Raw genomic sequence first — 23,718 nt, forward strand, 5'->3', positions numbered from 1 at the left:
TCAGACAGGCGTGGTCCTGCGGTTGGGGTCCTTGCTGTAGTCTTTAGTGAGCGTGCTGCTCTGGAGGAACTCCCGATCCGAGTTGAGCAGCCCACCCATACCAGGTTTGGTTCCTGCGTTGCCGGCCTCTCGTGGGTTCAGCGTGTACATGGGCATCTCGGAGGCAGCGGGCCCCGTGTAACCGCCTTTCCCGAGTGGCGAGGCGTCACGGCTGGGGGCTTCGGAAGAACGCACGCTTGAACGGCGCCGGAAGCGATAGCGATAGGAAGGGATACGGCTGAAGGCGGATTTTTTGATGAGCTCAGTGCGAGACTTGGCCCGTAGCTTACGGTGCTTCTCGATGAACATGTGCACAGCCAGCACGCCGACCATTTCTGCCATGATGAATGAAAGGGCGCCAAAATAGAAGGACCAGCCATAGGAGTAGGACTTCTTGCTGTCACTCTGGCCTGGGTCACCAGAGTTTGCTGAGATATAGACGATAATCCCAATGATGTTACTGAGTCCTGGAAGAGAAAGAAAACAAAGTCTGAGAAAAAACAAGTTATACATGAGGATGAAGAATCTCTACGTGGCTGGACATTCTTTGGGATCTAAAATCATCTTCATCAAATTTCATTAGAACCCAGCCAGGATTTTTTCTCATCTACAAGGTAAAAGATGCCGTTTTTGAACATATTTTGGTATCTATGGACAAATAAATAAAAAACAAAATAAAATAAAATAAAAAAAATAAAAAAATATATATGCTGATGTGTAATAAGTGAACACATTGACATAAAATGGCATTAACAAAATTGTTTATCTCAGAGTTTATGGTTGTCTAAATGAACTACGTTACAAAGTTGATCCCTGCAATGTTGACTTGAAATTGGTGCCAGCGCAAATAAGAGTGAATAAAATATAAAAAAAAAAGAAATAAAAAAAAAACACAGAACAAGTGGAGGAAAGTGATGAAAAATCAGGAAGAAACCCAGTGAAATAAACCAAATGTTGACTATGAAGGGAGAGGAGATTGAATGAAACACGAGAGAGAGAGTCAAAGCACACAGCTGGTCTCTCTTATTCCATATCATTGGTCCAGAGTACTGTGTTCATGCAGTGTGGTGGGATCCACAGAATGAGGACAATTAGCCATCTGTAATTAACCAGAAACAGCTCCACATACTTGTGGTAAATTATTACCAATTTAGCTTCATGAATTTGCAACAAGACCCAGTGGGACCTTAAACATCGCACTGAACGGCAATTTTCACCCCCCCTGCGTGTGCGTCGGGGGTAAACGTGCGTGTATGTTGCGTGTTACGTTGAGAGTGTATGACCGACTCCAAGTGTCGGCATCATGGGCTGAATTATGCGTGTTTACATTCTAGCATCCTCACAGTTTATCACATTGCCGTCATGGCGATCTTGCTGATTGATTAATCAACTACTCTGTGCCCCATCGCACCCACTTTAGCGTCACACACGGGCACTTCTGTGTGCTTTAGATGCCTGAAGGGGCTCCTCAACAAATATTGGAATGCTGCACCTTGCCCGTGGTGTCAACTGGTGCCACAGCTGCACGAACACACGATTCAAACATGACAGATAAACTCCTTTCACCCAAATCATTCTTGTTTGTAAAGATAATCTGTAAAAATAAAAGTGTGCATGAGAAGTTTGATTATTTATGTGTGAATATATCTTCATTGCAGCTGTAAGAGTTACACATATTCATTCCTAAATCTGGATATAATGCTTGAAAATTTGCACAGCAGAGAGAACTTGGGTACAAGTCCGTTACTTCTTGAATACAGTAGTGAAGTTTCTTTCCTAGTTTCTTAAAATATAACTTGGTACGTTGTCTGGGCAGATGTATTTTATTATTCGCTGTCTGATAACTAATTGCAGGAGACCACAGGAGAACCAAAAAAGGTAAACTCAACATGATATGTTGGAAACAAGCCGGCTGGGGCTGAGAGAAGGTGATTTATTTATATATTTAAAGAAAGCAAACAGTGATCCACATATTTCCAGTGCATCAACAAAAACAACAAGTCCAGGCCCAAGGTAGGCACAATCCGTACAACACAGAGAATAAACTGAGAAAGCAGTGATCCAGGCCACAGCATTTTCTAAAAAAGCTTCCTTCCAACATCAGGAAAATATGTACTTTTCCACAGCCTGAGGATCATTGTGGCTGGTGTGGCTGTCCTTACCTTTATCACAAGGAAGTCGACTTCCCATAATGTGACTTCAGGTCCCTACAACAGTGATAAATACCCAGAGACACACACACACACACACACACACACACACACACACACACACACACACACACACACACACACACACACACACACACACACACACACACACACACACACACACACACACACACACACACACACACACACACACACACACACACACACACACACACACACAGGCCCGGTGGTGACTAACCTGCAGAGACGAAGAAGATTCCTGCACTGAGGATGACGTTGTGTCGGCTCCTGTAAAACTCACTGGCCGCCACACAGAGCCCCCCGAGGAACAGCAGGCCCACACTCATGATGGGAAAGATACTGGAGGCACGCACAGCACCTGCACACAATATACACACATGGAGAGGAAGAGTTGAAGCACTTTCATAAAGACATTTGGTGCTCTGGCGACAGGTTGCCTTTCAGAATCCTGAAGTCTGTGATAAATTTCACCTTGAAAGATGAACAACAGAACTCAAACAACAGGAAATGAATGGCGCGCACACTGTCTGCCCGCACACACACACACAAACACACACGCTCACAGGCGAGCCGCGCATGAGGCCAGTGTGCTGCCACATGCCTGACTGAGTCTGAATTCAGAACATGTTAAAGCATTCAGAGACCCTGCTAGGAAGAGTGAGAGTGCGAGAGACGGATGGGGAAGGAAAAGATGGACAAAAACCAAGACAGATGGAGAGCGGCGCTGACATATGCAAGGCAAAAAAATAATGAATAGCGGAGAAGATGAATGTGAAAGCGAGGCTGCACTAGGAGTGAAATATTTGTCAGAGCCCCCATATGTGTGCGCGATGTGATAACATATTGAAGGATGTTTGCAGACAGCTTGCCGAGCGGTGTATTTATAGACCGTGGTGTAAAGCTGAGTAGTACTCATCCTTTACAGGTGAGTCCTTGTAAAATATTTATCCAAATCAGTAATTGTATTTCACATTCGCGTTAATCTTATTTTGTTTTTTTTGGGGGGGCGGGGGGGGGGGGGGGATTTCTCCTTGACTGACAGCTGCAGCAGAAGAGTGAACAAACCCCGCCCCTGTGGCCCACACCCCTGGGCTGTATGAAATGCCGGTCACTAGGTCCCTGCTCCTTATTGGCTGGCTGCCTCTGAGGCCTGTGATCTAATTGGGCGCCTCTGGGGATGTTACTCTGTGTTCAGTGGAGCTATGAAAAAGAGGCACAGGCTGAATCCATTTTCCTCTCTTTTTTTTTTTCTTTCTTGGTGCTGTTTTTTTTTTTCTCCTCTCGCCACTGCGTCCATCTTTACTGTCTGTTTACAGAGCGAGGAGGAAGAACAGAGAGCCCCCTCCATTCTGCTCTTCACCACATCCCTTCTCTCTCTATCTTTGTAGCTGCATCTTTTATCCTTCTGTCCTATTACGCTTGGGCTGTGTTTGGATAAAACGAGGTTGCCCCACGTTTCACGTCTTGTCATTTTCTCATCAAAAAAAATGTTTCTTATGTGTTTCCCGATACAATCTTCCTATTTATTTACAAGTTGTTTTTTCATTATATCCGACACGTTCATTAATCTCCCGTCTGCAGAGATGAACACAAGCTCACATTTGCAGCCACTCTGACAACTTTCTCCCTTATATAATCCCATCAGATTGGAATTCCTCTCTACCAAATGTACCCAACTCAACCTTTTAGATAAATCCAGATTCATTCAGTTTAATTAAAGAAAAGTCAGGTCAACTGCAGATATGCTTAAAGATACAGACAATAATAATATGAATATGAGAGCCAATAAGATACATTTATTCAACAGGGATGGGAATAATGAAAAAGAAATTCTCAAATATATGTAATTCAGTAGTGTCTTCGTATTTGGAGTATGTCATTTTACTCACGCTACCTGCATAAGTTACATCGAGTAATCTATTTCACATGTGAAGTCACAACTTTCTACTGGGTGTGTCTACAGTTTGAAGTAATCAAATATGTTACTCTGCCAAAAATGTGATTATCAAAATAAGCAATTTCTGCTGTACTTTAAAGTTTGTTCATAAAACTAAATGCTACATAAATTGAATGTGAATATTTCATGAAGGTAAATTGAATATATTGGTCATCATTGACATTGCATTAATTACAGAAAATACAGTATTTTGTCTCTGTTAACAGTCTTAACAGTCTCTGTTAGTGTAACCGAAGCAACATACCAGTAGTTGTACTATTTTCACCTCTGGTATTTCATGTTTAAGGTAAATCAAATGAAGCAACTTTGACTTGTTGTGTTACCTGGTAGTTTTTTAAAGAGCTTTATTCTTGCATGTTTCCCTCAGAAATCTCTGTCCATCATTTCTAAAAGGACACATCAAAAGTGTCATTAGTCTGTGGGGGCTCAGACTTCAAGCCCCGGAGGAGACAAGTTTCCTCCTCATTTCTCCTGGCAGGCTCTTCCTGTCCAATCTGGCCTCCATACATCTGAAAACTTGCTGTTTGTCCCCAAGTAGAACACGAGATGAGATAGTGACAGGGTCATTGAATAGCTTGAGACAAATAAAGCAACTGAATGGGCATCATCCACTGAAAGGCTTGAGCGTAACTGAACACATGGTAGTCCAGGTCATCCTCCAATCCCAAGGTTGGTGGATTTATCATTATCTTTGAATTTCCATGTGGTGTAAAGAGTGCGAAAGGCAGATCCTAAAAGCTCTCTGAGATTGCGAAATTGAAATTAGTTATGAATGTGAGTGTGTGTGTGAGCTTCTCTGTGCTCGCCCTGTGATGGACTGGGTGTATCCTTCCTCCGACCAGTCAGCTGGGATGTATAGTGTGTCAGACCGGCTGTAAAAATGGCATCACCGTCCCGTAAAAACTGTGGATCTGCTTGCATATGCACGCACACTGCGCCGCTGTCAAAACTTACGAAGGAGGTATTCAGCAGCATCTGCTTCATAGTCAGCATCCTCGGGGAAGTGATCGATCTTCTTGCACACACCTCTGAAGGTTCCTGCAGACGAAACACACACACAGATCATGCCGGATCTTTGTTATTTCATAAGAAGAAAATATTCATGAGCAGGATGAATGATTCTTTCACACACACACACACACACACACACACACACACACACACACACACACACACACACACACACACACACACACACACACACACACACACACACACACACACACACACACACACACACACACATATGGTGAAATTCTACTTTTGAGCAATAAAAACACAAAAGCAGCAGCTTAATTCCTTGTGTTTTATAAATTGTCAGTGGAGGAAAAATTTATTCACGCCAACGAGAGCTTCATCATTTATCACCCACTTAGATCACGTGTGTTGATTTAAGTCTCCTATAAAAGTTTAAAGTACTTCACTGATGTGTCTGTTGGCAGGAAATGAAGAGGAGCCTCAAATGTATTATACTAAAAAATGTATACATTTCAGACATCACCATAGTAGTATGATTTGGGCCTCCACTACATTTCTATTTTTTAATTATTGATGGATAAAATATACAAATTTATGCAACACTGGTCCCAAACCAATGCATATCCGCTCATGTGAAGCCTTTCTTTTTTTTTTTTGATCCTCAATTTTTTTTATTAAATTAAATTTTAGCCACATCTTATATGAATGTGTGGCAGAAACACACACGATGCACACTGGGGTTTGCACTGTGCTAATGGGTACAACCACTTTGGTGAGCAACTTAATGTCTCAGTTATGTTTTTGATTAAAACAATTTAGAAATTAAAATGTCAAACATGAACCCTATGCCAGTAGATATAGGGGCTGCCATTCAGTCACTTCTCGTTGTAATTGCACTGCATCAAATCACAATTTTGGCAGACGGAACATGAACACAAGTGGATGTGGAAACGACAAAAACAGAAAAACAAGCAGCGAGAGAGAAACAAAGAGAGACAGAGGGATGACAGATGAAGCAAGACAGAGCTGTAGCCTCCAGGCTATGTGTGGAAAACACTAATGAAAAGCCTTATCACAACCAGCACACACACACACACACACACACACACACACACACACACACACACACACACACACACACACACACACACACACACACACACACACACACACACACACACACACACACACACACACACACACAAGCAAAGGTATAAGACTGCATACAGCCGATAAACTGCAGACATCAAGTGTACAAACACAGACCAAGCTCATTAAAACAATACATGAATACTATCAATCATGGACGTAAGTAAAAGCCTCATTTATCTGGGTGCTGTGTGTGTGTGTGTGTGTGTGTGCGTGTGTGTGTGTGTGTTCGTGTGTGTGTGCGCGCGTGTGTGGTATTGACGAGGATGCAGTCTCCTACGAGTTTACCGTGTGTCATGCAGAGAGTGACTCATCCTTCTCGACACACACACACACACACACACACACACACACACACACACACACACACACACACACACACACACACACACACACACACACACACACACACACACACACACACACACACACACACACACACACACACACAAGCTGTCCCTCGTGAGCATGGAGCTGCGATTTTGTGCGTAGCGTGCACTGTGTGTGTGTGTGTGTGTGTGTGTGTGACTACACTGCATGCAGCCTCTTTCCCACCCATCATTCAGTCCCATTCACACATGGTCAACACCACAGGGGCTATGAAAGAGAGCGGGACTGAGGAGGAATGAAGTGGGGGAGCAGCGAGAGAGAGAGATGAAGAAGGATGAAGAGAGAGGAAGTGCCAGTTGAAAGAAGTTTGGTGGTGAAACGCCACAGGAGAATTAGAGAGAAACGAGAGGATGGAGGCTGGCAACGAACAAATGAACGACTCAACCTAATTGCTTCTTTGCACATGAAGAGCTTCTTTCCAGTACCCACACTCAGAAAATCATTCATAAATTGATTCATCCATCTCATGCAGTCAGAGACTGAAAGTAACCTCTGATTGAGACACTGATTGACAAGAAAAAGAAAAGACTTTTACAGGATCTTTTTGCTTCGAGACTTAATAAAGTAATAATTTGTAAAATTTTCATATGAATGGATACCTTACTATCATTTACAGTGATACACTTATTCAACGACGAAACACGAGGGGAGGCATAGTAACATCTATGTAAATGTTCTCACATGCAGCACTTGGATATTTTTATTAATTACTTCCTTTGACATCCTGATTCTTATAGTGTCAAATTCAGACATAGTTTAACACATATTAATCTTCACAAACAGTCGCAATTCAGCAAATCAGAAGCTGTTTTGATAACCATTTGTCGGTCCCACCAGTTCTAACGTCAGACTCCCTTCGAATTCTACAATGGAGAGAATTGTTAAAGTAAATTACAGAAAAATTAAAATCTCATCGACAGTCCATTCACCTGACTGAGGTGTATTGGAGCAGTATCTAAATCATGCAATAGAGAAGAAGAAGAGCTGTAAAACAGTTTTAATCTCACATTTAATAGGTTTTGGAAAACTGAAGCGAATACAAGTTATTATTGCAAATGAAATGCAAACTGTTGAAGTCTTTTTTAAAATAACCTTTTTGCCCTTTAGTCCATCCAGCTTGAGAACATCCACACCAGATTAGTGTCGCCTTTCCTCACTCACACTGGGAAATACAGGACAAGCTCCATTCAGGACAGCTTCTACTGTCAAGTATAACTGTACAGACATCAAAAGACTAGTTTTGTAGAATTCTTTTTAGCAATTCAATTTTTATAACCAGATATCTAAATTATGCAGTAAGACACCACATTCCATCATAATTAGGGTGCAGTTTGTGAAGTGAGTTCAATACATGTTTTCTCAGAATACCTTATACTGGATTAGTGGATTAGTCATTTTTGAAGAGAAACACGACGCAGACAGGAAAACCCTTCAGCTGGTTGCTTACAATCCATTTTATGCTCAGTGGATCCCAACAGGCGTTTATATCCTTCATTATAAAAAGACAGGAAATCTCACATTCTTACAAAAATGACTATACTCGAGGAAAGGTACTGTATGTGTATGGCATTGAGACATCTATTTTCTGGGAGACAGAAATGAGTGATTGATCCCCTGCAGTAACAATAATTTAGCTGAAGAGGTAGATTATTGCATCTTGAGCGCAGCAGTAGAGTTTGATACTGGTTTGTAGTTTGTTTGTTTTTGTTGTTTTACAAAAAAATCATAGTCTAATGTCATATACATTTTCTTATTCATATGTACTCATTCATTTAATTTCTACTGTGAAGTTCCGGGAATCCCAGCAGCCAGTGTGTCACAGTGAAATAAACTGATTTGATTGAAAACGGAACATTTTGGCGAGTGTGTCGTGTTTGTCAGACAGAACGAGACATTCACTGAGTGAATTTAACCTAAAAGAGCCTGTTAATTTTTAGTACCTACTAATAGTTTATCATCCATGAAATGAGTGATATCACTCAAGAAAAATATTTACTTCAGTCTATATCTATGATCAGCATTAATATAAGCAACAAGCACTGATTTGTCGTCCGCACGCACGCCACGTACGCACCAACGCACACATATACTGTATGTGTGACTCAGTGATGTGTTGTAATAGCTTTTCAACAAAAGAGGATAAGCTATATCAGAACTGTTGACAACAGGAAAAACACAGAAAACCATTCTCCTGTTTAATGTGGCCCTGCTGAACTGGATAACACAAGCAGAGTCACAGAAGGTAACTGTGAGTTGAGCTGTTGCGATTGGATGCATCAAGGTGTAAAACATCATCAATCAGAGCTGCCTTGTGCCAGGCGGCTGGGAAATTCATTATACCTCCTGGCTTTTAAATGAACGGGCTCGTATCGAACCGTTTTGATGTATGGAGCAGCAAACGGTCTCAACAAAGTAAAATATGGGTGAAGCTTATGAACACGCACGCACGCACGCACGCACGCACGCACGCACGCACGCACGCACGCACGCACGCACGCACGCACGCACGCACGCACGCACGCACGCACGCTACATAGTGAGGAAGGGAGCTGGGAACATGTAAATAGATTAGTTTTTTATTTATCTTTCTTTAGAACAGGATCTAAATTACAGCTGAATATACATAGTTAAAAGCCAAAACACACACACACACACACACACACACACACACACACACACACACACACACACACACACACACACACACACACACACACACACACACACACACACACACACACACACACACACACACACCTGCAGATACTGCCTACTCACATAGCCTCTCGTTAAAATACACTTGAGCGCATGATGATGTCATTCTTACTTGTACTTCATAGAAAACAGACTCCGGCTAAAAATAACTGGAAAAGCAACCTACGTCCACTCACTCACACAACCACACACACACACACACACACACACACACACACACACACACACACACACACACACACACACACACACACACACACACACACACACACACACACACACACACACACACACACACACACACACACATCATTAGGACAAGTGTATTGGACCTCCAGGTCAGTGTCCTCATTACAATTATGTGTGAGTAACAAACCACACATTAGGTTTCTTTCAGGCACCCACCCACACACACACAGACACACATGCACACACGCACATACATTCAAAAACAAGCTTTAATGTGTACATTTACAGTCAACTGAAAGATAAGAAGTGAATTACTAAATAAAGGTCAATAGAGGAAAAAACTTAAAAATATATATATATAGTGGAAAAATATGTTTTAAAGAGAAAGATGTATTTACCCTCTCAGGCAAACAGGACGACGGGTTTATATTCACACTCACAGTGCGAAACCATTCAAAGGGCTGTCTATTTCTCATCCGGTGCCCAACCCGGTTAACTCGATGCTACACGTGAATGAGGTGTTGACATCTTGAGGCTAATTTAAAAGCTAAATCAAAAGCTTGCATGACTGACCCTAAAACAGGCCGTAAGACAACTGCACAGTGTTCTGCTATCTAAAGGATGCACATTATCATAGACACTCACAATTTAGATTTGAGCCAAATCATCAGTCGTGCAAGTAATTTGCAGCCCACGTTTGAGTATATCTTTAGAGTCAATAGAAACATCTTCAGCAGTAAGCCAATGTGCATCTCCAGCTCCACGGGTCAGCAATAACATCAATATTAACTTATCCCTCACATGGGGACAGCAACGGTCACAAATGATTGAAACCTCTTTTATTTCACACCAGTAAGCTGTCAAACCATCGGTTTGTTGTCATTACACAGCAGCTGGTTTCATTTGAGAGCAAAAGCTTTCACTTTCCTTACTGCTTGGTAGTCACACATTCACAACATGCAATTATATTCTTATGTAGGAAATGACAATCTGACCTTGTGAACAAAAATGCTTCTGAAAGAGCAAAAAAAACAAAGAGTCTTTGACACACTCATTTACATAATTTTTTGAATCTGAATAATAATCTGCTAAACAGGTAAGATTCTATTCTAGTCAGTATATATCATGCGATCCAGGAGCTTTAAGAATATTTCTTTCTTTCGGGATATCATCAGTTGTTGGTTTCTGCTTGAGTTAAAACAGTCCGGCGTCTGTTGATACTGAACAGTTTTTAAAGATTCATGTCCTCAGAAGGAACACATGGACTGAGTGCCTCAGACGCGAGTAAACAACTAAGTTAACACGGACTCAAAACACTATATTTTTTGCATTGAGTGTTTTGTGCGAATAAGAAAAACATTGAGTATTTTTTTGGGGGTATCCAGCCTGCTCCAATTAGGAGGCATTGAAGCAAATTTAGATATTTGTATTTAGATATATCTATATATTAGGAGGTAGTTGAAAAATAAGATAATTGTTTTTGTAGCCGCTGCAGGACAGTGAAAGCTTTTATAACATCCACTGGTCGCAATTTCAGATGGACACATATTACATATTACACATTTGGAGTGGCATGTAGGATTCTGCAGCATTTTTAAACTGTTGTGTATCCGTCACTTTCATTGTTTTAATTCTGCCTTGTCCTGTTCCAGTTTGGAGGCCTGCAGCTTGTCACGGCACACAAGAAAACAACCTCAGCAATCACTGGAGAGAGATAAATAAAAAGGACCAGGTAGCAGTCCAACAGTCCAGATCTGGATCACTGTCAGTCAAACGCATTGTCAATGCTCTTGTGCTGATGTAGCTGAAAGAAACGTGTGTGTGTGTGTGTGTGTGTGTGTGTGTGTGTGTGTGTGTGTGTGTGTGTGTGTGTGTGTGTGTGTGTGTGTGTGTGTGTGTGTAGGTTGGCACGTATGAGTCACATATTTTTTTACCCCTCAGTGATACTTTGGTGAGCTACCTTCGAAATGCTGTATCACAAAGTGAGTCAGATGCTGTCACATAGACTTATGTCAAGTGTCACAACCAGCCTATGACACCACCTATACGCACACGCGCACACGCACGTACGCGCGTGCACACATACACACGCACACACACAGGTCAGAAAATGGAAACTATTAAAAATCCATGCTATATGCGGCTGTAAGTTTGAATACATCCACCCTATCTCACCGTTGTTTTTTCTTTTTCATTTAATCTTAGTTCTAACCACTGACATCTCTTTACTCAGTGGTCCTTTGATTGTCTTGGTTCACGTTTTCCCCTCTCTCTCAGCTGACGTATTGTGCGAACAAATGTTAATTCAGGCTGATTATACTATAGCCCTGGACTTCAACAATATTAGCCTTTCAGGTCACGGTGGCTTATTTGAATATCCCTCAACTTGTTGGCTCACATTTAGAGGTAAAAGAGAAAAGCAGAAATAGACATAGAGAGACTAAAAGCAAAAACTCTGAGCAATAGTGAATAAAGTACCTTAAAGGAAGTTTAGGAGTCTTCATTTGTTCATTTCACATAGAAGCATAATAGAAAAAAAACTAATATTTCATTAATTTGACGTGTAAATCTTATCAATGAAATGACTTAGTTATGAGTTTTTTTTCATGGTCATGCAATAGGTTTACTGTCAAAATGTGCCTAACGTTTAAAAAGTTGTTTAAAGCAAACAACCACACAAACAGCATGCCGACAAGGAGAGCATATATAAAATTCAAATGCAGGGCACTCAAGTGGCTGGTTAAACTAAAACCCCTCAATATGAGCTTATGGGATTAAGATATTGCTTAATTAAAATCAGTGCCCACATTCCTCCAAAAGAAAATCTTTTTTGAGTCGCAGAAGATTAATGAGATCGTTCAAACAGACCTACACCTTTGTCTCGTTCAGGACGGGAAAAAAAACACCGTTATGTTGCTCCATACAACAGTGCTTTTGGAGCTTTTTCATTTCAGAAATTCTAGTTGAATGGGTTCAAATCTCTTAAAGAAGGCTTACCGATGAGACTTTTAATTATATCCCTTAAGAAGATGCAACAAAAGTCATTTGGTCAAGCTTCAAGTGGGCAGAAGTTTCTGTAGCAACTGAGGTCTTCTATCTGTCCACCTTCACACTGAAAGGTTGCTCGGAAGACCTACCTATTACATTTAGTGAAAAGTCAAATTAAAAGTGGGATATTCATCCGTATTAGAGGACAACCTAATATGTTTGTATTTTAATAGAATACACAATAATTGTCTACAAAATAAACGTCTATCCAGGTAGCGGCAGGATACACTCAGTCCATTACAAACACCAAGAATCAGACACACGCAGCTATTTAGAGTCGCCAGTTACAGTGAGAGAGTACACCATGAACATGCATGCAAACTCCATGTGGAAAGGCCCACCAGCCTGACCTGAGCTTGAGGACATTCTACATATGAAGCAAGAGTGAAAACCACAATACCACTGCACATGCCACCGAACACGTTTTTTTTATAGCAACAACTCTCAGATCAGCCGCTGTGATTCGTTATCATCTATTAGCATGTATGTGATATAGAAGTGCTATGTAACGCATTTTATGAGTCATTGCTCATAGTGCTCTACGCAGCAATATCTTCATTTGCTCTGTGGTAAACAGTTTGACATACAGTTGACAATGTGATCGCACTTACACGTGACGAATAGCAACTGGGAGCGTGCAAAAGGATGATCTGATACAACATATAAGACTCTGTATCTGGGCAGTCAACTGTGAGCCCGTGTGGCGGGTGCATATGATTTGTCTTACAAAGACAAAGCCACAAATCGGTCACTCATTCACAGTTTTTTGACAGTTGATCGAACGGCAAATTGATGTACACATGCAAGGAACGTGCATACATGGACAAAACGACTTTCCCACATGCACAGTGAGCACATCTATCGAAGTGAACATACATATCGAAGGCATCTGCAACCACAAGGCATTGTGGGACACAGCCGATGTAGGGTGGAGGTCAAAGTGTGAGTAATTGTCTACCTGTGTGAGCATCCTGACAAATGTTTTTAGACTGTTAGTCATAATAATAATAATAATAATAATAATAATAATAATAATAATAATAATAATAATAATAATAATAATAATAATAATAATGCCTATTCTATCCAGAGTGCTTCATGATACTAAAAATCTATATAAACACACTACATGTTAATTATAATATCTTATTGAAATTTATATTAACATATACAAAAGAACATGCATTTCTTTCCTTTATAAATCTCATTCTTTTTGTTGCATTACAGGCGAGGGATGTGGGAGGCATACTAAACATGGACCATTTTCCCCCGCAAAAAAAATGGTGCCTCAAAACAAGGTCAAAAAGGAGACAAACAAAAACAACTCTGTGAGTCCAGATCGACCCCATGACTGTGACAAACTAGCCATGAGGTGCCAGATGTTTGTCCTTGATCTAACTCTCTCCTGCGTGTACCGTGCACGTGCACTGCAGAGGCCAGCGCTGGAGTCGGTCAACTACTGAATCCCATTAAAACACAACATTCCCACAAAGAACATTGAGACAACTTGTGCAATCACATCCAACAAAGAGTGATCAGTTGAAGGCGAAGATTCATTTAGGACACCTATTGCCATTGACGGGTTGACCCTAACCCGAACCCTAAGAGTGAGAGGACCTCTGTTCAAACTGTTCTGTGGACAGTTTGTATGATTTGTGCAGCATTTGATTCAACTTCAATAATCTGCATGATAAATTAATTGGCGACTTCACATTGTCCACAGACGTGAGCGTGTGTAGCTCATTGTTGGTCTGCCGATTTGGATGACTCTAACTCCCGAGGACGGTAGAGTGTGTGTGCACATGTGTGTGTGCATGTGTTTGCTCTGTGATGGACCAACGCATGCTTGGTCTTACCTGAAACTGAGTATGCGTCAAACTAAATTCTCTCGGAGGGAAAGGACTTTCACACAAACTCTAGTGCAGTTTTATAGAAGTTTAAACAAACCGAAAGCGTCTAACAAGATGTGACAGACCATCACATCCTGTGAAATGGAATCCTGCCTTTCTCTTTCTACCTCGGTCCAGACCAGAAAATGGCAATACAAGTATGGTCACAGTTGGAAACTGAAATAATTTCACTAAATAAACAACTAAAAACCTGTGAATGTGACTTCAAGGGTGGAGACGGAGTTTGAGGGTTCAGACATGAACTTTCTTTAGCACGCAATCTAGATACATTTGGTCTAAAGAAAACAATTGATTGGCTGATATCTTGTCAATGTCAAAATCTTGATTAAAGTCAAGAAATGATTCAAATCATAGACATGAAACATATGGAAAATTCATGCAGCTTTTCTCTGCTGGTTTTTAGGCGTCGGCAAAGCCCAAGTGCTCCTAAAATGAAAACATGGCCTTTCTGAATGTTTGAACAAACGATCGGCGCTGCGGTTTTTGCGGGGAGCGTTGCTTCAGTGTGGGGTGAACTAACCCCCATCAGTTGGCATGTACTCCCAAAGCTGTATGCGAGTGGCCCGTGCAGAGCCAACAGCGTGCACACAGAAACCCACACAGTCAAAATTTAAATGGTTTTGTCAACTAGATAACGGCAGAGGAGGGAGTGAGCAGGGGACAGGAAAGAAAGTTGAAAAGCAGAGCAAATTGGACTGCTTGTTTCCTCGGAGCGCCTCTGACAGCTCAGTCTGGGTGACTGTGCCGCTTTCCCTCTCTCTCCCTCCTCTTCTCGCTGTGCCTCTACCTCGCTCGCTCTCTCTGATTACCTCTTTGCAGGCAAGGAAGAGAGAAGCTGTGAGAGAGGGAGAGAGAGAGGAAGAGGCTAGTTTCCACGGTGATGGCTGATGAAAGAGAACGAGGCAGGTTCTGCTCGGTTGCACACCTCCTCTTGTTCCCTCTCTTCTCCCCCCCCCCCCCCCTTTTCTCAGTTTGTTCTTCCTCAAACACCCATGTCTTCTCCCCTTTTCTCAAAAACATCTACTGTATGCGCTTGTTTCAAATCTCGCCGTCTCTCTTTTAGTCTGTCTTATTTTTCTACTCACATTTACAAAACACACTCATTCATCCCATTACGTTCCTCCACTCATCTCCTCTTGTCTTTCACTGTCGCCTTATAAGCTCGTTTCAGTGACTGTTGCTCAGTGCACGGCTAGAAGTGTTTGGACACAAGACGATTATACCAACAGGCTCGATCTCAAAACATAAACTTTTGTGAAACAAAAGGGTCTTTTAGAGGATCACTGTTGCCTACCTAAATTATTTTTACACACACCAACAGGACATAAAATATACCCATCCTTCCTCCAAGGAGTTTTTGGAAAAATACAAAGAGACATACACGCCATGAACACTTTCAGAACTCAATGTTACAGCAAAGTGGAGACTACATAACAGACAATACTAATATCTATTCAGCCGCTTTCTGTCGGGGATGGCCATGACATGTCATTACAACCTCGTTCTCAACTGGAATTCAAACCTGGGTCGAAACTGCACCACCAGAGGCGCATCACAGAGAGATTTAACAAGAAATTGTACAATCACGTCATGATCTCGACCTTTGACTTTTAACTCGAAACCTCATTAGTTTACCCATGAACGTGTTACATGTGAAGAACTTCCTGTAAGGTGTTGAAGAGATTATATGTCCTCAGGAAATGGAGACAATTCAAGAGACGAGAGGTCCATAAAGAGGTGTGTTCAAGTAGTTTTAGTACTATAAAGAAATATGCCCACTTGTCACAAAATGTATCTTGTCTGAACGTCAGTAAAGGGAAAGACTTCTGCTGTTGTGTGTCTGTTTTCAGTTTATCAGAACACCTTTGTGTTCTTGCCTAAAATTTAAGACTTGTGCACCTATCAGGATTTATACTATTATAAGCCTTTTAGAAGTAATTGTTAATTCAAAAAGGCAACATAAGCATAGCAAAAAAAAACAAAAGAAGAGTTACAGTATCTTAAAATGGTACATGGAAAATGTGTATAAAAGCATGAAAATCTAACATTTTCCATGGAAAAATATTCAAAGCAGGGTGATTTTGGACAGGGATCTTTCAGTAAAACTACATTTAAAGTGCATAACACTTAAGGCAATTATAAATATTCTCTCTGTGAAGAACAGCTCCATCCCTAAGGAGCATAAATTAATATCTGAAAAACTCAAGTCAGAGAATGTAACGATGAACTGAGTGACACTGAACAGAATACCTGCTGGGTCACACAGCACTGAGTTGCAGGTTTTCGGCAGGTAAACTATTGGCTTCATCAATATCGTTCTTTATCATCACACGCCCCATTCTGACAAGGCATTTGAATTTATTTAAAAAAAAATTTGGGTCATTACTTCCTTGGTTTGGACACATTTGACTCTTGGTTTTTACAATCATTGGTAGAAATGGTTAGCACCCACAAGCTTTGGTGCCTTGTTGTGCAGAGTTTGCGTGTTCTCCCTGCGAGTTGATTGTACGTTACTCTGCTTTGCACCCACAAACCAGAAAGACGCATTTGAGGTAATTGGGTGGATTTATGACTTTGTCAGGACAGTGTTTGTTGCATTTTACTTGTGTCACCCCTTAACTGACCCTAGGGTTTGAATCCGATCCTCTCTGCTTCTTTCTACTGTGGGAGGGGTCAATAAACAATTGATTTTATAATTGCCAAATGCTAAGCTGTATTTAAAAGCATGTGTGTTAAGAAAATACCAACTTGAAATGTAGAGACATCCCAATTAAATGGAAAGATCTTCAGCGACAAAAAGGCTGCTGCACTCAACATATTTCTTTTATATTCTATCACAATAAAGTTTGCATGTCACATTCAATTGCTCACCACACTTCAGTCCTTTACCTCATTATTTAACCCTTTCAAACCAGGTCTATTGCTTAGAATTGGTATATTCTTATACTCGTTGAATCGTTGCTTTCATTTCGTTTGTTTGTGTGGCAGCATCTAAAATGTGTTTATTCGACATGTAAAATCAGTTTCCACATGTTTAGTGCATTGTTTGATGCTGTCTGTGGAAAAGCTTTCAATTTAATCCACCTTTGCAAACCATTTTTTTCAAGAGGTTTCTACCTCTTTTGTTCAATCTCTTTACTCGCCCATATTAGTAATGCCTCCTTTCTTCATCCAGCCCCTTTTTCTCATCTCCTCGGCTTTTTTCTTCATAATTCTCAAATGATCTCCAAACCCTTTCTCTTACCTCCTCTATCATTATCCCTTGAGTCCCTCTCTGTAAGCTGATTGTTTTTCTTTTTCTTCTTCTTTTTAACCACCCCACATCTTTAATTAATGCCCGTCTCACAATTCTGTAGCCACTTTATTTCGCTCCGTTCTTCATTCCACGACCCCCACCCCCCGTCTTCTCTCATTTCCCCCTTCTTCCTGCAGCCACCTGAGTAACCAGTCTCACCCCCATCTCTTTTTAAAAACCCTTCTTTCTATTGCCAGGTGATCATTCGGAGCTCCGATGTGGTCAAACACTCTCTGGAGATTCACCTGCAACAGAGGCCACGCACAGCTCATCCATCACTTTTCCGACCACCCGCTCGCTCGCTCGCCCCCCCCCCCCCCCCAACCCCCAACCCCCCCACCCACCCCTCGTCCTGTTTCATTCACGGCACATTCTGGTTTCTCGTCATTCATGCTTTGTTTTTGTCCTCCATCCACTCCCCTGCCTCATCCCTGCTCTCATTTCCTGGCTTCCTCATGCTCATTTATCACAACACTTCAGTGCACCTGCAGAGACACAAACACTCACTGCGTGCAAGAATTCCCAACGTGACCACACACACACTCAGCTGGCAGAAAAACCGCACGGATAGCATCACACATTGAAACCCACAACACCGTACATAATTCTCCCCCATTCACAATTTTGCATTCCCTCCCCTGTAATTAATGTCCTGTCCTGTTACCTGAACTGCATTGTGTGTGATTTGCAGTTTGGACATTACGCATTTTTCCAAAGTTCCCTGACGCTTACGGTAAAACAACAGAAAATAAACCAAAATCAAGACTGTGAAACTATTCAACTCACAAAGAAATGTTTTTTTTAGCAGATGGGTCTTTTAACACATTCGTATGGCTGTCATGTCACAAAGACATGCTTATGTTGTATGTTTTCCATCAGCACGGCCCACCATAACACCTCTAATACAGCTACCCGTCAATACAAAGCTACCAAGATGAAAAAACGTGACTCACTTTAGAATTATTCAATCATTCGGTAAAAGCATCAGCCAATCAGAGAGCCAACAAGCAGTAAAAGAGACACAGAAACTTGATAGGGGTGTAACTGTGTTGAGGGGGATTTTGGAACTTAACCATTTCATTACCGCCCTTTGCAGCTGACAGGATTTAGCATACGTACTTTCAAAACTACTATAAGACAGGAAAATAGAGATTTATTAGCATCCAGGACCGCTGCAGTATGAGCATAAGCTCAGACGAATGTGTCACACATTTGTAACTTCAGCTTCTTAGTATCGTCAAAAACACACAGTAATACCAAATAAGTGTCACACATTGAAAGTTGGAGATGTCTGGAAAAAAATGGTGCTGAAGCACTTTCTCATTATACATTTCCCGAAATCCAGTCATAAGACAGATAAACCCAAAAGGAACTTTTCAAATGGATATCAAGTCATCGTGTAAAACACAGATTAAGAGCGATAGCTCATGTGGAGCCATGGCTGAAGGGTTTTAGAGAGGCGGGAAACAAGGAACTGGGCTTAAAACGGGATGAGATTGAGTTCCTCATTTTAAATGACTAAATTGTAAAAGCTGCATTCACACCTTGCTTAAGTCACTCTGAAGAAAAAACAAAAATAAAACTAACCAAAAACAATGAACCAGGACTTTTATTAAGACACATTTTCCTTTATCCAGATAAGATCTCCAGATAACACCATGTAAATGGGGTCAGTTCAATTACAGCTCATTATTAGCTCATTTGTAAATTATGTTTAGAGTAAGTATAATTTTTTTTTTTTATTGTTTTCTTTGAAGCGACAAGATGAATCGCAGAGCCTTTTCCCCTCTACCCCCATAATGACTGTTAAATAAATTGTGCTGAATATTATATTCTGCCCAGCGTGGCTGATCCGTGCATTCACTGCAAGGATACCGCATATATGTTTCGCGAGGGCCCCCTCTCTCATTCTTTCACTCATTTGCCGATGTCGGGCAGAGTGGATTCCACATGTACAGACATCCACTTCCTGATGGTTTATGAGGCATTCATAAATTATAAAAGCGAGGCGACCAGGAACCTGGGAATGAGTGGAATGGGGATAAGATGGACAGAATAACAAAAGAGGTAAGAGAACTTCACTTCAAGTGCATAATTGTTTTAAGTTTGCATGGGTGCCTACATGTACTGTACATCTGCATGTTCCTGTGTTTCTCGCATGTGAGCCTTTCGGTGTGTGTCAGTGTGTGCATGTCATTGTGCTGACATTGTGTTAACTTGGCCTACTGCTCCCTAAGCTTTCCTTATTTGGTGGCTTGGGAATATCCTTGGACTTGTCTTTTTATTCATCCAATTAAAAGTGCATATATGTGTGTGTGTGTTTGTGTGTGTTTATGCAAATGAGGATGTGTTTTCAATAAAGCCTGATACCTGTGCCATCTGGCTTCTCTAATAGCCTTCCATGCCCTCCAGAATGAAATGGTTGGATCTTGCGATAAACACACACACACACACACACACACACACACACACACACACACACACACACACACACACACACACACACACACACACACACACACACACACACACACACACACACACACACACACACACACACACACACACACACACACACACACACACACACACACACACACACACACACACACACACACACCGAAGGCAATGCATCATTTTTTATATATATTTTACAATATAAATAATTACTTGCTGCACAGAATTAGAGATGATCTTTTTCACTGAATACATCACATTGAAACACAATTCCGGAATAATCCATATTTTCTGTGATGTTTGACTCGTCACAAATGTGAAAAATTTGCTTTAAAGAAATAATTGTCAACCAATAGTCATGGTCTTATAGGGACATATTCAAGTTGAATAATTTACTCTTGGTGTTCTCACTTGCACCTTTCAGCTACTTTCTCTTCTGACACAGAAAGTAGAGCTAACTACTAACCACAGAGGCAAATTCTATCTCCAGAAAACTTTATAATTTTCTCATAAAATGCCACATCTTTTTACAGGTTTATTGCAAAACACAAATAAATTCAAGAGTCACCTGTGGTGTTCTAGTATTCTGCTGCATGTTATGTTTAGATCCAGCTGTTGTGGGAAGAAAGCTGTTTCTCCAAACCACTGTGGGTTTAGCTGTGTGCACCAGTGACTCTAGGGAAGGCCGTGTTGGCCGGTTGGTTTACTACCTCGGTCAAGACTGTGCTACCGCTCTCGGGTGCCAGGAAATTTCGTCCAAACATTCATGGTTTCTGGAGAACGAGCCCTCTGATGATGGTAGTATTTTAGAAAGACAGATCAGCGGGCCGCAGCAGAGCTGCAGAGGCTTGCATCCAGGTCTGTGTTAACTACATGACCCACAATAATCTGAGCCAAGCAGAAATAAACCAATGTAGGGCTTTATATTTCTGTGTGTGCATGTCTTTTACACTATCGTCATGACTGGAATTCTTCTTCTTCAAAAACTATGCTAAATTAGTCGTGTAGCAAACAACCAGCAGCCGACTGTGAATCGCTCCTTTGTATTAATATGTCAGTGTGTGTCTGCCTCTCTGTGTTTGTTCTGGGATGGACTGACGATGTGTTCGGGGTGTACTCTGCCTTCACCCATAATCATATTGGAATTAACTCCAGCACCCTTTGACCCTGATTTGGTTAAAGCAGTTTAGAAGATAAATGGATTGTTGTGTACACTATGTCTTTTGTTAGCTGCTCTTTAAAGAGTTGTGCTGCTTCACATTTACCTCCAACTTTGGGAATCTTCTGAGTTGTGGAGTGGAAGTAAGTACAGATCCAGTCCAGGTCAGTGTTCTGGTGGAATCCTGAGGATCCCAATTTACACAGGCAGCGCAAAGTGTGACATGTTTGCATAAACACTATTTTAATATTGTTTTTCCAGCACAAAAACTAAAGTGTGTGTAAGAACGTCTGCTGTTCCTGTGGATAGAACACACCTCACTGCATCCATACTGTTTTCTGACTTATATTGTGCTAGACTACTTGCTACTTTATAGTTTTTCCAGGTAAGTGATGTCATTCTGTGAGAGAAATTAGGAAGCTTGGAGGCCAAATTGATACAGTATTGTTCCTGGAAGAAACACCCCTTTAAATGTTTTTTTTCCAGGTGTGACCGTGAATGTGAGTGTGTGGTCGTCTGGCTCTCTGTTGGCCTTCTAACGTGTTATAGCAGATGGGTTGATGTTCACATGATGTGCACATTGACATACAAACACAAGTATGCAAATGGGGTTTCTTTTACAATCCGCTCATTTAAACAATGTTGACCATCAAATTGGGAGAATTCCTCCACTAGATATGACTACAGGGTCCTCAGGTTTAACAAAGAACAATATCCACACGTATGTGGTGAGTGTAGCAGCCCATGGAGTAATTTCCAAAATGTTTTGTATCAAAGAAAACGCATCAACAATATCTGCAAAAACACAAATCCACGTATTTTTGTTTACCTTTATTTTTTTTCTGTGCTCTACATAACTACTGCAGCAAAAAAGACGACTGCTTTCAGTCAACAGGTAGTAGTCAAATGAACACCCAGTCGCAGAACCACTCAGGCTACAAAACCCTGTCAAAAGGCTTTAATTCATGACTTCCAGCGACACGAAAACAAGAATTCCGACAACATTGTGTGCCGGATTCCTGGCATCATTGGAGATTGAGGTACTTGGTGGTGAGGGTGCAGCTGACTGGCTGATAACGCTGCCAGCTGTCTGTGTTTGTGCCTGTTTGGGCTTTATTTGTACCTTCAGCTATGCAGCATGATGACAGTCACATCTCTTCTATTGTACTCTATTCTGTGGTGGAGCGAGAGATGCAAGGGTGAACCCAGGGAAGAACAGCTTCTTAAGAACTGAGTAACAGGGATTATAGGATGCTGTCACACTCTGCACACACACACACACACATCTGCACACACACTGGGTGCACCAATGGTATTAGATGGAAGCAGACAGCAACGGAGACAGGGTGTGTTTTCGCGTGAAGAGCCAGGGACAGAGGAACGCACACACAGGCGCATGCACACGCACACACACAGACACATAAGGGAGACAGACACGCGCACAGACCGACCGACCGACAGACAGACAGACAGACATGCAGCCAGTCAGTCAGACTGATCACGTACCTTCCAGACAGCAGGTTCGCCAGAGGCCGGAGTGCGTCATCACCTCCTCGTTCTTGCGGCTCGTGTCGTTGTCGCCGCTGCTCTTCACGCGGCAGACCCCGCGCGAGTACAGCCAGTAGTCGGTACCGACGGCGATGGTCATGAGGCTGAAGGCGGCGAACGCGCCCACCGTCGTCACGAGCATCTGGACGCCGCGGTCACACATCAGCATCTTCATATAGGCGGCTCCTGTTTGTCTTAATCTGTGTGTTTTTTTTTGTTTTTTTTGTTTGGGGGGGGGGGGGGGGGGGGGGTGTTTTTTCCTCCTATATTTTTTGCAATCACCCTTTTATTTCCTTTATATCCCGCGAGACTTGCAGGGTCTGGGTGAGCAAACAGGCACTCAGAGATACGCGCAAAGCCCGCGCGTAAAGGTGCACAGATCACCAAGTACTTGGGTGAGTTGACAGGAGGCTCGTGGCAAAGGGCGAGAAGGTGGGAGGGTGGCACGTCACTTTCTCGCGCATCAAAAACCGGTTTTCACCACCGCCATCCTTATACACACACGCACAGGCACACACAAACACGCACACCGGCGGATAAACGACCACCGGTTGTCCCCAACTACACCACACTGCCCACTCTCATTCAGAGAGGAGATGCCTCATTCCTCCTCTCCTCCCCCCCGACCGTCCATACCGATTGTGGTTGTCCTGGAGTGAAACAGGGCGAGCTTCTCCTTTTCCCTTCAACTT

At 41.9% G+C, this 23,718-nt stretch overlaps 1 protein-coding gene across 1 annotated transcript; it reads right to left on the reverse strand.

Moving 5' to 3' along the window:
• Positions 1 to 23,201, reverse strand: cacng3b (calcium channel, voltage-dependent, gamma subunit 3b; the record flags this gene model as incomplete). Its single annotated transcript, XM_080487163.1, has 4 exons — positions 1 to 506; positions 2,449 to 2,589; positions 5,143 to 5,226; positions 22,985 to 23,201. The coding sequence occupies 4 exons, from the start codon at positions 23,199 to 23,201 to the stop codon at positions 1 to 3; spliced, it is 948 nt and encodes a 315-aa protein (XP_080343289.1).
• Between the last annotated feature and the right edge of the window lie 517 nt (positions 23,202 to 23,718).

Source organism: Lipophrys pholis (genome assembly GCF_963383615.2).
Source record: "Lipophrys pholis genome assembly, chromosome: 19".
In the NCBI taxonomy this organism is placed as follows: Eukaryota; Metazoa; Chordata; class Actinopteri; order Blenniiformes; family Blenniidae; genus Lipophrys; species Lipophrys pholis.